At 38.7% G+C, this 17,614-nt stretch overlaps 1 protein-coding gene across 1 annotated transcript in view; it reads left to right on the top strand.

The window, feature by feature from the left end:
- Nucleotides 1-683: 683 nt before the first annotated feature.
- Nucleotides 684-17,614, top strand: part of HCLS1 (hematopoietic cell-specific Lyn substrate 1) — a 32,605-nt gene continuing 15,674 nt past the window's right edge. The window contains exons 1-6 of the mRNA XM_055436989.2: nucleotides 684-835; nucleotides 3,711-3,794; nucleotides 4,345-4,418; nucleotides 10,919-11,048; nucleotides 13,003-13,113; nucleotides 14,932-14,986. Coding sequence (XP_055292964.2) covers nucleotides 3,711-3,794; nucleotides 4,345-4,418; nucleotides 10,919-11,048; nucleotides 13,003-13,113; nucleotides 14,932-14,986 — 454 coding nt within the window. The 5' untranslated portion in view covers nucleotides 684-835. The remainder of the gene's footprint in view (nucleotides 836-3,710; nucleotides 3,795-4,344; nucleotides 4,419-10,918; nucleotides 11,049-13,002; nucleotides 13,114-14,931; nucleotides 14,987-17,614) is intronic.

The following is a 17,614-nucleotide window of genomic DNA, read 5'->3' as shown; positions in this document are numbered from 1 at the left end:
AATGAATATTCAGGGTTGATTTCCTTTAGGATTGACTGGTTTGGTCTACTTGCAGTCCAGGAGTCTTCTCCAGAACCACAATTTGAAAGCATCAATTCTTTGATGTTCAGCCTTCTTTATGGTCCAAGTTTCACATCCGTGCATGACTGCTGGAAAAACCATAGCTTTGACTTATTGCTTGGGACTAAATCTTTCTTAATTAGCTCTGACTCCTCATCTCCCCCTAAAGAATTTCTGAAACTTCCTCCCTCCATGTCTATGTCTTACCTTTCCCCTATGAGTTAAGTCCCACACCTATTATATGTAACCCCCAGTTTTAAGTACTGTGGGTAATGTTGTGAGTTTTTTTTTTTTGATCTAACCTTTCAAAATCCACATAAAAATCATTTTTTTCCATTAATCCTTTCTTGATCCCTTCAGTCCATACCAAATTCTCTAAATTTCTTTATCATAAACAGATGCAACTGCTCATCTGTTTAGGTACAAATGCTATTCTACAGCATTCTTCTATGTGTTTTCTAGTTAAATATTTTGCTTCCCTGACCAGACTATAAATTCTGAGAGAGCAGCATTTTTTTAAGGACCTCCGGAACCCTCAAAGTCTTACAAAAGAGTAAGCACAGAGCATTAAATCCTTTTTTATTTAAATGCCTAAGCAGAAGGAACTGACTCAAGCTTCAGGAAGCAGTTGTGAGGACAGAGTGGCAGGAAATGACAGAAAACCTGAATACGGAACTGAAATAGCAGCTCAGAGTTTCTTTCTCTGAAGTGGCAGCAGCTAGAAAGGAGTCGAGTGTCTTCGTGAGGAGCTGAGAGAGCAAACGCACAGTTGAAGGTGGGTACTCTGGGCAGTGGGAAAACTGGGGAGCACAGGACAAGAGTTGAAATGAGAGGATACTACCTGGCTGTTACTCCTTGCTGAGAGGTGAAGTCATTGCTAGTAGGCTTCTAACCTTTTATGGCCAGAAGGCCAGCCTGGTGCTGAGTGGTTGTAGATCATGAGCCTGTGAGGATGGAAATAAAAAGAAAACACTGGAGCCCAGAGAATGGGATTCAGCCGCCATCCAGTTCTCCTGGTTTCCGCTGACAACCTGCAATTCTCTCTTAGGCCCCTTGCTCCTAAGCACTGAGTTGGGAGAAGGATTACTGGAGGTGAAGACAGTCTCTGCCCTTGGAGAGCTTATGGGTCTAACAGAGAGACAAAACCCACAGGAGACATTGCAACAGATCAGGAAGTAGTTGTTAACATACACCAGTGCTGAGAACCAAGCGCCAAATGAAGTCATGGTGCTTCTACTAGGGCTGGTTTCTCTGTATGTAGGATCACAGAATCCCAGAAGGTCAGAAATACAGGGGACTTGATGGAGTAGTGAGGTTAACCTCTCTGTTTTCCACTGGGAAAAACAGAGTTTCAGAGATGTTCAATACTTTACCAAAGTATTGATAAATGCCTGGTACCTGGCAAATGTGTACATACTCTATCTTGACTCCCTAACCCATATTCCCACAGGAGCTTAGGAACAGAGCTGGGTGATCTGACTCCCAGTCCCTTTACTTTACTGAGGCAGCCTCATAAGGAGATCCTCAATCATGCCTGATATCCACGGCACCAGGCCTCAGCCAGTTACTCTCTAGTCTCCCAACTCTAGATAGAACCTTTGGCTTCCCTTTTCCCGGCCAGTAGCTAAAAGATGCTAAATTGGCTCTGTGTCAGAAAACTTTCTGTTTCAAAAATACATGAGAACTGTCTATGGGAGAGTCAGGCCTGAGTGGAGCAGCAAGAAAGAGGACAGGACCATCAGTCCTCACTGCTTCCTTATTGCTCAGGAATATTTCAGAAACTTCTCTTTTCCAGTTTTCTGTGTGAATTCCTTTTATGGCAGAGCAGCCCCAGAGCCAGGACCATAGGTCTTATCCATCTGCCCCCGCATCCAGTATTGTCACCCTCTCAGGGGAAGGCAGAACTGCTTCTGGCAGTGACTTGTCCCGCAGTCCAGCTGACTCGGTTCATACTTCCCCAGTGCCCTCTTTGCATCTCGTCAACCAGTCTTCCCCCAGATTTCCCTTTGGCTTGTTTCCAAGGGGTTTTTCAAGGAGTTGGAGAAGGATGGCGTTTTTAAGTGAAAAGGAAAATTGGAGAGTCTGCGTGCCTGGCTGGAGAGATTGGAGGGTCCTAGGAGTAATTGTAAGAGGGGCTCCTTTAAGAGACAGTAAAGGGTGTGGGGAAGAAGTCTGAGCGTGGAAGGGCGGGCAGGATTTGCCAGCTAGCAAGTGGTACCAAGGTCAAGAAGTCATAGACCAGAGCAGATGAGCACTGTCTGTTGTTTCCCTTCACACCAAGACCCACACCCCACAGACGCAGAGCACCTGTGCAGCTCATGCAGGACTGGCAGGCCAGCAGAGACACTGCGGATGCCCTAGTGAAATGATAATTTGGCACCCCCTCAAATTGGTGTTCTCCAAATATTTCTTAAACACATCTTTAGTTTAATAAAAGTCTAATGATTCTTAATGTTCAGAACAAGGGATTTTATATGCTCTTTTTTGAACCAGTTACTGTCCTTAAAAAATAATATATTGTTGTTGTTGTTTAGTTGCTAAGTCATGTCCGACTCTTTGCAACCCCATGGACGGTATCCTACCAGGCTCCTCTGTCCATGAGATTTCCCAGGCAAAAGCGCTAGAGTGGGCTGCCATTCCCTTCTCCAGAGGATCTTCCTGACCCAAGGATCAAACCCACATTTCCTACTTGGCAGACAGATTCTTTACCACTGAGCCACCTGGGAAGACCAAAAAATGATTAAACTGTTTTTAAAACTTGAACAATGAATGAATTAGTCTCAGAAAATAATGCCTCCCCATGCATTGTTCGGTGTAGGAATTTCAGCTGAGAGCCCCTATTGACATACAGCTGTACAGTGGCTGGTCTTAGAGTGAAGTTTAGCAGATTGTAGAGAGGAGTGTAGATGTTCACTTTATCAAGAGCTAGGCTAATATATACCATGACACCTATGAAAGAAGTCATATGTAGATACCTGAGTGAAATGACACTGTCATTCCAGGCATGTACTATATCCCTCATTGATAAATGCTTTAAGCTACTGCCTGGGCTGACCTCTTGACACAAGTGGAGGATTTCAGCAGTTTTGACATCCAAGTTATTTAGTGTTGCCTACACCCATGACTCCAGACTACAGAACCCAGGCTACATTGCTGCTGCTGCTGCTGCTAAGTCGCGTCAGTCGTGTCCGACTCTGTGCGACCCCACAGAGGGCAGCCCACCAGGCTCCTCCGTCCATGGGATTCTCCAGGCAAGAACACTGGAGTGGGTTGCCATTTCCTTCTCCAATGCATGAGAATGAAACGTGAAAGTGAAGTCGCTCAGTCGTGTCCGACTCATAGCGACCCCATGGACTGTAGCCCACCAGGCTCCTCCGTCCATGGGATTTTCCAGGCAAGAGTACTGGAGTGGGGTGCCATTGCCTTCTCCAGGCTACATTAGTTCGTCTTAAATATATCTGCATCGCCCCCCTCCTCTGAGCAAAAGTACTTTCCTAAAACTTTCATCTGCTTTGCTTCAGATTCTCTTTTCCTTTAAGAAAAAAAAAATTATAAGAAATATTGGGCTACTAATCCCTGGTTTCAGCATTCTTGTTTTCCCACCTCTTGATTTTTTTCATCTAATCATTCCCATTTTCTTTCACCCTCAGATGTGGAAGTCTGTAGTAGGACATGATGTATCTGTTTCCGTGGAGACCCAGGGTGATGACTGGGACACAGACCCTGACTTTGTGGTGAGTGTGGAAATAACTTTACTTGGACAATAAGTGGCAGAGGGCAGGCATGTGGGCTACTCTGTACACTTTGAAGGGGCCTAGAAAAAGTCTGGGACTGGGCTAACCCTAGATGGGACTGCCTGGCAGGACAGTTGTCTGCAATGAGTAGCCTGTGTTGAGACTGGAAGGAGGCAGGTGCAGATGAGTGATGTTGTGACTGACAGGATTTGGAAGGCGATGCTGAGAAAGCAGATTAATTGGGTCTCTTTTGGCCTGTGAGCCAGGATTTGAGCTGGACATGTATAACTTGGAGGGATTCAGGAGTTGTAGGAGACCTAAAGAAGAAAGTTTGAGGGATGCAGAATAGAAAGGGAGGTTTCAGAGCTCACCAGTTCAATGATGCCATGGGGGTCTGGGTGGGATAAGCATGGAGAGGGGTCTGAGTAAAGTCCCTGACTGAAGGAAGCAGCTGATTTAGGGCACGTGGGGGGCATGTGTGTCAGCTGTGTGGCCTCTCAGTTTAGCACATCTCCTGCCATCACTTATTGCTGAGTGCTGTCTTCTGTAGAATGACATCTCCGAGAAGGAACAGCGGTGGGGAGCCAAGACCATCGAGGGCTCTGGACGCACAGAGCATATCAAGTAGGTGCCGAAAGGACTGGGAGGAAGGAAAGAGGTATGGGAAGAGCCCAGGGACTTGGAGACCTGGGGGAAGGAGAGACAGAAATTCCTGTCTCTGTGTCTGCTTTTTCTTCAACCTGTCCCCATGTGCCCTCTGTGTATCACTGTGTATTTGTTTCACGTCTCTCCTCTTATCTCCCCAACCCTACTATCTGTTTTTTATTTCCAACTTCTCTGATATTTCCCCAAGTGGGTCTATAATTTTAACTGTTTCTCTTCCTTCAGTAAGACATTAGAAATTCGGAAAGGGAAGTGCTGACTTCACTAATTTATTATCTGTCTACTCACATATATATAATGTGTGTCTGGATTGTAGGGTGACTTCAAATGGGCCAAGAAGGATTCAGTACAATGTCAAGGGAAAGAACTCAGAATAAATGTTATTAATATAAATAAGAGGATAATATCAGGACCCCTACCTGGCCTAAATGACTTTTAAAATAAAAATTTATATTTGACTACTTGACAGAAGCAGGAAGTGATAAATGGTAACATGAAGAAATATGACACTTGGAAAGCCTGTTGATTAAAACTATGTTGGCAGTCTTAAAGATTATAACCGAATATTTTACCAGAAAAAAAAGAAAAACCAACAATAAACTCTGATGCCATAAGAGAGAAGGAAGTTACACACAAATCCAGGGTTTTCTGTGGGGTATAATGTGTATTAGGATTGTGAGATTCTCTCTTCTTTTCCATGGGTTATTCAGGGTTTCCTAACTAGGGCTGTTTGCCTTCGATAGTGTCAGAATGTCCAATAGACACAACAAAGAGTATAATAAGAGCAAAATTAAAAAGTAAATAAACTGGCAAAATTAATCATTTTAAGCTCCACTTTAATGCCCCTTCCTCATAAACAACACTGTTTTTACCTCATTTTCTTCTAGAGTTTTGAAAGTGTCAGTAGATGGTCACACTGCACAAGCTGCATGCTATGAAGATTTGGCACTTGTTTATACAATTTGATAATATTTGTCACTATGCATTGTTTTAATTGGACATAAATGATTTATTTCAGGTAACTCTATGGATATCATATTTAAGGAAACTAGGCAATTCTGGAAGCAGTTGGAAAGCAAAAAAAATGGAATTGGGTCATGCAGGAAGCTTCTCTGGTGCTCCTCTGTAGGCTCATCAAATCCTGCCCAGGTTAAGATGCCTTTCCTTTTCTGAGAAAAGGCCCTCGTATCCTGAGAGCTATTAAGACAAGCATACAAACTCTCCTTGTACCCTTCCCCTACCAGTGCCCCTCACATGCACAGCAGGAGTAGAACATTTTAAAGATAACCCCTAAACCCCTGCCACAATCTTATGGAAAGAGCTTGAGTTTGGATATCAGGTAGATTTAGATTCAATTGATAGCTCTACCATTAATGGCAATGTGAGTTAGGCATATAACCTCTCTGAAACTCAGCTTATTTCTTTATCCAATGAGGATGCTACTAGCTACCCTGCAGATATATGGTTAGAATTCAATGTATTAGCATGAAGCAATGTCTAGTGTAGTACTTAGCACCTCCTGGCAGCTCAATAATGTTATCTCCTTTTCCTGTTGGTATAGATTAGTTGAATCAGATTTTATTCCTCAAAACCTAAAATAAACATGTATACAGATGACAATCTTCCTTATTCCTAAGTGGCATTTATTTGGACTTCTGTGTTATACAATCCAGTATATATATTACTCTGACTGGTAACCACTGGAGTTGTAAAATGTGGTGACCGTAGGTGTTTCCTTGCCTAACTGGATCTATATCTGATAAAATAAATGATGGGGACATTTATACAAAAACTCACTCCTCTCCTGTTTACCCAGGCTATTGAAGTGTAAAGCCCAGTCTGTGCTAGTTTCTAGCCAGGTGATTTTGGACAGGCTACTTTCCTTTCTGATTCCCAAACTTACCACTGGGATCAAAAAGATCTCTAGAGGATCTTCCATTGGTAAGTCTATAATACTCTGGGATTCTTTCTGGCTAGTGTGAACTAGAACAACCTTTAAGGTCAGATGGGAATCACTAAGGTCCTTGGAAGGAGGGGAAATTGAAGAGAAGAACAGTTGCTGCAGAGCTCAGATGACTCAAAGCAGGAAAAGGAAGTGATTGTGGTTCTCATTAATCTCACTACCATCCCCCATGATCTTTCTTTTTAAAGGTCTGTGAAAATAAGAGTTAGTTTGAGGAGTGGTTTGGTAATTCGGTAAATAGTTCAAATGATCCTATCCATCCTTCACCTGTTGTGTAGAGAAGTCCTGGGCCAGGCAGCTCCTAGCAGTCTGGTGCTTCCAGGACCTGCCTGGTTTTCAAGGGTTCTTGCCTTCTCTCCATCTTCTTCTCACCATTTTTCCTCACTTATGTTCATGCACCTCTTTACAAGGCTGGATGTGAACACTGATCTGCTTCTTGTCACTAGAGCTTAATTTTGCCTGTCCTAGAATATCATGTAAATGGAGTAATACATAATGTATTTTTTGTGTCTGTCTTCTTTCACTCAACATAATATTTTTGAGATCTATTCATGGTCTTGTGTGTATCAGTCTTTTGTTCCTTTTGAAGGTCAGGTAAAAATAAATAAAGCTGTCATGAACATTTGGGTTCAAATCTTTTTCTTTGCATATATTTTTACTTCCCTTGGGAAATACCTAAAAGTAGTAGAATTCCTGAGTCATAACTGCTTTAACTTTTTAAGAAACTGCTTTCTGAAACAAATGTTGTTTCACTCCTACCAATAATGCATGGGTTTTAATTGTTCAATGTCTTTGTCTACACTTTGTATTGTTAGTATTTTTAATCATTCTTGTAAGTGTGTAGTGATTTTAACTTGTATTTTTCTGCTGGCTAATTTTATTGAACATCTTTTCATGTGCCATTCATGTATTTTCATATATCTTCATTTCGAAGTGTCTATTCAAATCTTTTTCTCACCTTTAAAGTGGGTTATTTGTATTCTTTTGAGTTTTAAGAGTTCTTTAAATATTCTAAATAAAAGTATTTTGTGACAAGTATGTTTTATAAATATTTTCTGCCAGACTATAACTTGCCTTTTCCCTCTATTAATGGCTTCTTTTAAAGATCAAAATATGTTAATTCTGATGAAGTCTAATTTTGAAAAGACCCTGTTGCTGGGAAAGATTGAGGGCAGGAGGAAAAGGGGACGACAGAGGATGAGATGGTTGGATGGCATCACCGACTCAGTGGACGTGGGTTTGGGTGGACTCCTGGAGTTGGTGATGGACAGGGAGGCCTGGCATGCTGCGGTTCATGGGGTCGCAAAGAGTCGGACATGACTGAGCGACTGAACTGAACTGAACTGAATTTTATCAAAAATTTTTATGGTCAGTGCTTTATGTGTCTAGGAAATTTTTGCCTACCTCAAATTGTGAAGATTTTTTCCTATGTCTTTTTCTAAAAGACTTATAGTTTTGGCTTTTACATTTAAGTCTACAATTTACTTCAAATTTGTTTTTATATACATTATGAGGGGAAGATTGAGGTTCATTTTATTTCCATTTGGAGATTTCATTATTCCCACATCATTAAAAGACTATTCTTTCTTCATTGACTTACCTAGCATCTTTGACCATATATGTGAAGGTCCATTTCTAAACTATTTTATTGATTTATGTCTGCTCTGACCCATACCATACTGCACTGAATGTTGTAACATTATTGTACTGTAACTTCTATTGTAGCAATGAAATCAGGTAGTCCTTCAACTTTGTGCTCCTTTAAAAAATAACTTTTTATTATCCCAGAACTTTACATTTCCACACACATTTTAGAATTAGCTAGTTGATTCCTACAAAAATACCTGTTGGTGTTTTGACTGGGATTGCATTGAATCTATAGATCATAGATTTGGAGAGAACTTACATCTTAATGATCTCGAGTTTTCCAAGGATGGGCTATGTTTCCATTTACTTAGGTCTTCTTTAATCTTTTCAGAAATGTTTTTCAGTGTTCAGGTCTTGCACATATTTTAATTAAAGTTATACTAAAATATTTAGTGTTATTTCATGTGATGGTAAGTAGAATATATTTTTAACTTTAAACTCTCAAATGTCTGTGGCTAGTATGTAGAAATGAAATTGCTTTTGAGTGTAATTTGTTTTCTGGGACCTTGCTAAATGTACTGAATAGTTCTAGTAGCAAACTGATGTAGATTCTTTAGAATTTTCTTTGTCTATGATCATTGTGAATAAAATCTTATAGTCTGAGTCACTCATTTTTGTGCTTTTACTTTTATAATAACAACAACAAAAAAGTTTGTTCCTTCTCTTAGCTCATCTTTGAGGTCCTGGTTACTATAAACTATATTGTTTTATCAATTCCAATGCAAGGTATTTTAAGACTTTAAGTAGGCTTCTGAGAGTTAACGTGTCAAGTTTCTGAGGTATGCCACTTAGGACACTGAAATGTAACTTTTAGTTTCCTCTCTATATCTTCTATCTGATCACTCTTTTCATACATTAATTATCTTTCTATTGTCAGAGTCTAATGGTACCTCACACTAAAAAAATTTAATACATATTTAATTAATATTTATTTAATAATGGAATAATATGACACATTTATAGTAGCTTCAGCTATAGTCTAAAGAATTTGGTAAAAAGTTGGTCTTTGCTGGCCCCAACATTTTCATTCAAATTTTATTATCTGTTGTCATGATTCTCTGATTAGCCTCACTGCCAACTATTAGGGAGATATTCCTGAATATCTTTTTCTAATTCCTTTAAAAATTTGTTTCAACTATAATACAGTTATGATTCATGCAACAGTGACTGAATTTATTAAAACTTTGCATATTTTCCCCCATTTGAAAGTAATGTCTAGTCCCATTTTATTCATTCTTCATCTGAATACTTTGGTTGGAAAATATTGGTCATTTACCTGTTCTTGGCACCAGTAACTTTTTTGGACACAGATAGTTCTAAAGTGTTGATGTTGTCAAACCAGCAACACAGGATCTCTGCCTTCCCTGCTGCCAGAGGGTTTAGAGCAGGCACAGGAACAGAGGGTTCTTCCAGCTCTTAGCTTAATTTCATCTGGGTCAAAGCCAATTTTCTAAAATTAACTTTGACTAAAGCTGAGATGGCTTTTTAAAAAGACTTCTGGTGGCCTTTCACTGCAAGGCCACAAGATGGATCTATTCTTCCATGAAAGAGGAGAATTTTGTCTGAGATGGCCACTCTAACTGTAACCAATATATCTGGTTTATCTGAGCTAGTAAAGTTCCAGGAAAATTGCTATCTCAGTTCTCCAAACCTCCATTTCTCGCTGCAGGAAGTCAAATTTTTTATTTAGGGTTCTCTTGCCCAAGTGTTTCTAAGAATTCCAGTGATCGTTATATGTGTCCAAGTATCAGTCCTGATTGTCACTTATTGGTGCTGGAGTTGGTGCTGGTGCTGAGCTATCACTTCATATCCTCAAGCCAAACAAATACCCATAGATGTTCTGTGTACTGTGCTGTGCTTAGTCACTTCAGTCATGTCCGACTCTTTGTGACCCTATAGACTGTGGCCCACCAGGTTCCTCTGTCCATGGGACTCTCTAGGCAAGAATACTGGAGTGGGTTGCCACTTCCTTCTCCCGGGGATCTTCCCAACCCAGGGATCAAACTTGCGTTTCTTATGTCTCCATTGATAGACGAGTTCTTTACCACTAGCACCACCATGGTAAAGATGAAAGTGAAGTAAAGGGGAGAATGCCTCCTTTCGGTGTTATATTCTCTTAAGGATAGAGGTGTCCCAGATAAAGGTTATTAATTTTTAGTTCTCTCAGGAATAAGCAGATTTAGGGGCAGTGTGAAGGGCATTCATTTTTGACGAGAAGAGACATAAAATACTTAATGTGTAGATAAATTCCTCAATGATGGATTTTTCAAACTCAATGTCTTTAATGACTTCCTCATGTGCCATTAAAAAGTATTGTGCAATTTACTTAACTATTCCCCAATTTTTTCCACATAAAATGTTTCTTTGTTCTTATTATTAAATACAATGTTTCAGTGAATATCATTAGACATTACGCTTCACCACAGTTAAAATTATTTCCTTGGGATAGACTTCTAGGACTAGAATGTGTGGATAAAGGGTATATGAACCTTTTTGTGCTTCTTTAGGTAAAACACCTAATTTTTAGACAGCAGATCCATTCATAGAGGAAAATAACTCTTCAATTACTGGCCTCTAACATTTAGGAACATGAGTCTAAATATCAGAAGGTTATTTAGTGAACAAAATGACAGACTAAAGGATACTATTGGTTTATGAAGAGTTCATATCAGGCTATATATGCTGGCCACACTAATCCCTTACTCCCAGACCCAGCACAGTTTATTTGAGACTTGTTTGGGACTATTGCTAAAAATGAACAGAACACACTGAAAAATTACTATTTTTCTGGTAAGGAGGGTTCCTTGACTTCTCTGTGCTAGACAAGTCTCTGTGATGTGTTTGCTTTCAGCATCCACCTGCTGAGGAACAAAGTATCGGAGGAGCATGACAGTCTCAAGAAGAAAGAGATGGAGTCAGGGCCCAAAGCATCTCATGGCTATGGAGGTCGGTTTGGAGTGGAAAAAGACCGAATGGACAAGGTGAATTGAAAGGGCGTATTTGCTTTAAAAAAAAAAAAAAAAAGATAAATCAATTCATTTGTTGATTTTATGGTTAAAACTTACTCAAAAGTAAAACATCCATTTGGTTTTAAAATTGAATGTTCAGGGACTTCCCTGGTGATCCAGTGCTTAAGATGCTGAGTTCCCAATGCAGGGCGCCTGAGTTTGATCCCTAGTCAGGGAACTAGATCCCATTTGCCACAGCTAAAGATCCTGCATACCATGACTAATACCTTGTACAGACTAATAAAATAAATATTAAAATAGAATGTCCACATATTATTTGTATCATTTTTCCCCTGATTTCAACACATAATATATAGATGGCAGAAAACGGGAGCCAAGAATTTAGAAGAACTGGCCTAGTGTAGGCTCAGCTACACTGTAATTCCTAGACTGAAGAGACAGAGAACACACGTAGAGAAGGGGAAAACAGGTTTTAAAATCATTTACTGCTTTTAAATGTATGTGTATTATGTCTTTGCTGCAACTTCTTTTACTGTTTACTGTATATTTAGTGGGGTTTTTTTACACATTTTATACATCACTTATGATTTGCACATAGGTGTGAAAAATGTTGATGGGGATTTATCTATTAGATGCCCTTGAATATAATATTATCTTTCCTTTATCCATTAGATACTATGAAAGTATGATACAAGAAAGCTTGTATGGTGAATCATATTTTTCCATTGATTTTCCTAACCTCAAAAATAGAGATATATTCCTATAATTTAAAAAATGTTTAAAAATCTCTACTGAGAAAAAACAATTCAATGAAAACCTTTAGTCCACCCTCAAGAAGTGTTTTGTTTGGTCATTGTGTAAAATGCAGTCTAGATATTGTATTCTCCTACAGAATTCCTAGGAAAAAGAAATGTAGATAAGCAGTCATTCATTCTTGAATTCAACAAGCAAAGTTGACCTACTCAGACCCAAAAATACTGCAAAGTGAGCTCCCAGCAGCTCATACAGAGCAGTGGTTCACATCACTTTCTGTATTTATGTCATCATGGAATTGGAAATGCAGGAGGAAGAGGAAGCTTTTTAACTTCTTCTTAGTTGAGACTCTGTAAGGTATCACTGTTTGGTTTGAATACTGTTGTGGTTTTCCATTTCATTCTCAGGGGGTTCTTCCAAACCCAGGGATTTAACCTGTGTCTCCTGTGTTGCAGGCAGATTCTTTACCATCTGAGCCACCAGGGAAGCCCATTTGGTTTGAAGTATTATTCAATTCCAATGTTATTAAAGCATCCATATCGAAACATTGAAAGGGACATACCTTTCAAAACCAAGTAGAAAATGGTAGGAAGAAAAAGTGGAAGAGGGTGTTTAAAAAATTAAATTTTATGTCATGACTACTCATGGTATTGTCTACCAGCCCCATATGGTATAAAGAGTCAGTCGCTTAATATCAGGGCTCATGTGGCACTTTGGAACTTTGATGGTCTTACAGGAACAAAGATCCAAACCTGGTTGTGTTAGAGAAATATTCAGTCCTGGCTATGGCATCTTGTCAGTCCCCTCAGGTCTCTCCTCGGTAACTACCCTCATTCCTATTTAGATACACAAAGCCCTTGTTTCACCCTCTTTCATTTCTGATTTAAATACCGCTCTATGCAGTCTCTATCCTTCTGGTTCCCAACCCATCTTATGGGAGTTTCCTAAAGGATGGGTTCCTAGTGGTATTAAAGAAGAATCAGGATGTGCAAGGCTCTAGAAAAAGTTACCTTGCTCTCCCATTACATGTTCCTTGGCACTACTGTCAGATTATCAGTATAGTATATATATAGTATATATCAACAAAGGTTATCAGTATGACCCAGAATGAAATTTCTTGTATTCTTACATCCTGTCCTATCTCTGTATCATTTTATTTTTTTCTTTGGTCATTTTTTATCTTCTTACTCATTCCCATCTTGATTTTTCTCAGAGTGCCGTGGGCCATGAGTACGTTGCTGAGGTGGAGAAGCACTCTTCTCAGACTGATGCTGCCAGAGGCTTTGGGGGTAAATATGGAGTTGAGAAGGACAGGGCAGACAAGGTAAGTGACAACACTCTCTCCCTGCGCCATCCAACTCAGATCATGTGGGACTTACCAACGATACCTTGCATGTAGGCCTGCATGTCTCCTGTGGAAAGATGGGGCAGTGGTCTCAAGGAGGGTCCATCATGAGAAAGGCTCCCACACAACTACCTCAGCAAGTTCTTTGGTACCACTGTTGGAGGCCACATCCTGAGCTGAAAGGTGTTCATTTAAAAGAGACAAAGACTCTGAAACTCTGAATTAGGAATCCCTAAGCCATTGGTTTTATCAATCCTTTGTGCAAGAAGAGAAAAGTGGAAATTCCAAAGCTCCTCCTTTGACCTAATAGCAAAGTCTTATAAATATTTATGCCTTTCAGGAAACAGAAATATCAGCTGAAATATTATTACAATAGTAGCAAATAATCAAGTAAAAAAACTAATTAAGGTTACAATACTTTTAGAATGTAAATGTTACTTTTCACAGCATTTAGCACCAACTCACTACAGTCCAGGTGTTTTTAAAGACTTCTTTGTACAAAGAGTAGTTTTGAAGAGAGAGAAAAAGAAAGGACAGTATAACTACAGATGACAGAGTAGTCAGGAGAGTAAGACTGATAACTCATTCATGTTCTCATTTTCATACATTAGTAGATCAGTTTCTTTGAGCTCATTTTTTATGGTGCAAAATAGTATCTCTGCCCTACAGCAGTACACAGAAAGGCTATCTTCACTGCTACCTGAGATTTTTAATTTTTAACTTGCAGTTGTTAATAAGTGGGCCTGAATCCTTAAAGCTAAGTGTTAGAATATTATTTGAATTGTAGGTAGTTAAAAAAATAAAACACAGAAAAATTAAAAACATACTGTAAGGTAAAGGAGAACCATAGAGGATAATATTTAAAAACAGTAATGGAAATACGGAGCTTGTAATGTTCTTCTCTAATCAGGGTGGAATTTCCCTTCCATCTTGCCCCCCTCCTGCCTTTGCCTACTTTTTCATTGTTATTTCTTTCATCTTCTGCCTCACCAGCCACAAACTGAATCAGCTTAACAGCCAGTGTATCTTGTAAATCAAGAAAAAATACACACTAATAGATTTTAAAATGCAAAATATAGACTCGCTTAGAGACTCATAATTACTAAGCCATATGGGGACACAGTTATGTTAGGTATTCACCAAGATATCCAGTCCCAAAGCAGCTAGGATCCAGATTATCCTGGCTGCCTCTTACCCAGCAAAATCCACATCTCTGGGTTTGAGCTGCTGTGTAAGAAAAGAGAAGAAGTGTAGTGTAATCAGTCAGTATAGGATGATATCTCTTAACATGTGCACAGTGCTTTATAGTTTACAAGGCACTTTTCTAGTTATTGTCTCATTTTAGTTTACTAAGAGTTAGGAAGAAAAACACTGACTTAATGAGTGACCTACACTCTCTATATCTTTCCCATTTAGTCCTCACAATATCCCAAATATACTAGAATCATTTTACAGTTGAGTTAGTAAGACAGATATACCTATTTTTATTTTATATTTGAAGAACTTGAGGTTCAGGAATATTAAAGGATGTACCTAAAGTTACACAACTATAAAAAGGGAAGTGAGGTTAGGATTTGGATCTAGATCTATCTGTGTGCAGAGCCCATGGTCATTGCTCTGTAGCACGCTGCCTTTACACCAGCCTGTCAGGGTAATATTTGTTTCTACATTGGACTCCCATACTCAGCTTTGAACCCCTGTAACTAACTCCTGGGCTGAGTTAGGTGTTAAGGGTATGTGAGGGAAGGGAAAACATTAACTCTGACTCTAACTGATTCTCTCTTCTTTTCTCTCTAGTCAGCAGTTGGTTTTGATTACAAAGGAGAAGTGGAGAAACACACATCTCAGAAAGGCAAGGACCCTGCACTTCAACCTGATTGCTCAGACTTCAGCTCCCAACAGCCATCATCAACTCCCTTTAGATCCATGACCCAGTTCACCACTACTTTATTTATTTTTAAAATCCAAGCCTGTGCTTGCTTCTTTCTCCTTTATTGCTTTCTTGTCCTTTGGCCATGCCACGTGACATGCATGACCTTAATTCCTGGACCCAGGATTGAACCGTGCCCCATGTAGTAGAAACATGGAGTCTTAACCACTGGACTGCCAGTGAAGTCCCTCCTTCGTCACTTTCTACATCATTGGTCAATTTTTTAGTCCCCTTTCCCCTTTAATGGATTGAAAATAAGATATTATACTCCTTCATTTTAAAAAGTTATTTCTAACTATTAATATGTATCTGTGACTTAAAATTAGTCATTATTTCTTCATGAGTAATACAGGAAACATAGAATAATTTAATTACATTTCTTCTACATTCTAAAGTCTTTGTAAAAACTGGATAACTGTAATCCATATATTGGTTCCATCTGTTATTTTTAAACCCCTCAAAATTAATCATTATTATTACTAGCTGAGTGCTTATTTAAACTGACCAATGTGTTTACCAACTTCCTAGCTCATCATTGTTTATTATAGTTCATTGTTTCCTCCTTGCTTCCTCTATTTCCTTCTTGCTAGAGTATATCCTTTGATAATTCTTTCAGTGACAACTTATGAAAGAATTCTCAGACTTTGTCTGAAAAAGAAATTTATTTTGTTCCATTCTTCATTGTTATTTTCCCTTCATCATGTTGAAGATTCTATTTCATCATCTCTGGCATTTCTCTTGGGTTTGTCTAATCAACATTCTTTTGTAGGTAACATGTCTCATCTCTTAAATTTTTATTTTATTTTTTGGTCTCAGGAAAAATTTTTCATGTGAAAAATTTTTCCTTTGTCTTGATATCCTGAAATATCCTCAGTCTATGTCCAGGTGTTAGATCTATTTTCATGAGACTTACTGCTGCTTTTCAACCCGAGAGATAACTTTCAATATGACATTTTCTCTTTGGATAGTGCCTCTCCTCTCTTCTCTTTTATTCTTTCTTCTGGAAATCAGGTGTGTATTAGAACTTTTCATTCTCTTCTCTCATACACGCTAAAAAAAAAAAAAAACTTTATATCAGTTTTAGATTCATGACAAAATTGAGAGAAAAGTACGTAGATTTCTAATATACTTCTGCCCCTACACATGCATAGCCTCCCCCGTTGTCATCATTATTGATCAGAATTTTTTTTTTTAAGTCAGGGATGATTCTACGTTGATATATCAAAATCACTCAAATTCCATAGTTTACTTTAGGGTTCACTCTTGGTGGTGTACATTCTATGGGTTTGGACAAAAGTGTAGTGACATATAGCTATCATTATACTGTCATGCAAAGTTTTTCAGTGCCCTAAAAATCCTCTGTGCTCTGCCTGTTCATTTCCTTCACTCCTCAGCAACCACTGATACTGTCTCCATAGTTTTGCCTTCTACAGGATATTATATGGTTGAGATCACATACCACGTAGCATTTCTAGATTGGCTTCTTTCACTAAGTAATATGCATTTAAGTTTCCTCCATGTCTTTTCATAGTTTGATAGCTAATTTCTTTTTGGTCCTGAATATTATTCCTTTGTCTGGATGGACCACAGTTTTTTTTTACACATTTACCTACTGAAACAGATTAATTGCTTCCAAGTTTTGGCAATTATGAATAAACCTGCTAAAAACTTCTGTGCGCAGGTTTTTGTGTAGATACACATTTTCCACTCGTTAGGGTAAATACCAAGAAGTACAAACCCTGAATCCTATGACAAGTGTATGTTAAATTTTGTAAGAAACTGCCAAACTGTGGACTTAGTAGATACAAGCCTGTTCAGATCATCTGTTTCTGTTTGTGTAAGTTTTGGCAGATGCAGCTTTCAAGGAACTGGTCCATTTTATGTAGGTTATCAAATTTGTGGGCATAAAGTTGTTCATAGTATTATTTTATTATTGTTTTAATTTCCTTGGAATCTGTTGTGATGTAGCCTCTTTCATTTCTGGTATGAGTAATTTATGTTCTCTCTTTTTCTCTTAGTTAGCCTGACTAGAGGCTTATCTATGTTATTGATCTTTTCAAGTAAACTTTAGGTTTTCTTGATTTTCTCTATTGGCTTCTTGTTTTTAATTTCACTGATTTTTTCCCTCTAATTCTTGTTTCTTTTTTCTGCTTCCTTTTGGTTTAATTTGTTCTTCTTTTTCTAGTTTCCTAAGGTGGAAACTTAAATTACTGATTTTCAGATATTTTTTATTTTCTAATGTATGTATTGTTTGCCCTGAGCACTGCTTTCACTGCATTCAAAATATTTTGATAAGTTGTGTTCTTTAAAAAAATTTTTTTTTAATTTATTAATTTTAATTGGAGGCTAATAACTTTACAATAGTATGGTGGTTTTTGCCATACATTGACATGAATCAGCCATGGGTGTACATGTGTCCCCCATCCTGAACCTCCCTCCCACCTCCCTCTGCATCCCATCCCTCTGGGTTGTCCAATTGCACCGGCTTTGAGTGCCCTGTTTAGAGGATCGAACTTGCACTGGTGATCTGTTTCACATATGGTAATATAC

This window comes from Moschus berezovskii, chromosome 1, assembly GCF_049115385.1.
Source record: "Moschus berezovskii isolate FMDL1 chromosome 1, NW_MosBer_1.0, whole genome shotgun sequence".
NCBI lineage: Eukaryota > Metazoa > Chordata > Mammalia > Artiodactyla > Moschidae > Moschus > Moschus berezovskii.
Note: the sequence above shows the minus strand (reverse complement) of the source record. Positions and strands in the feature narration are given on the sequence as shown.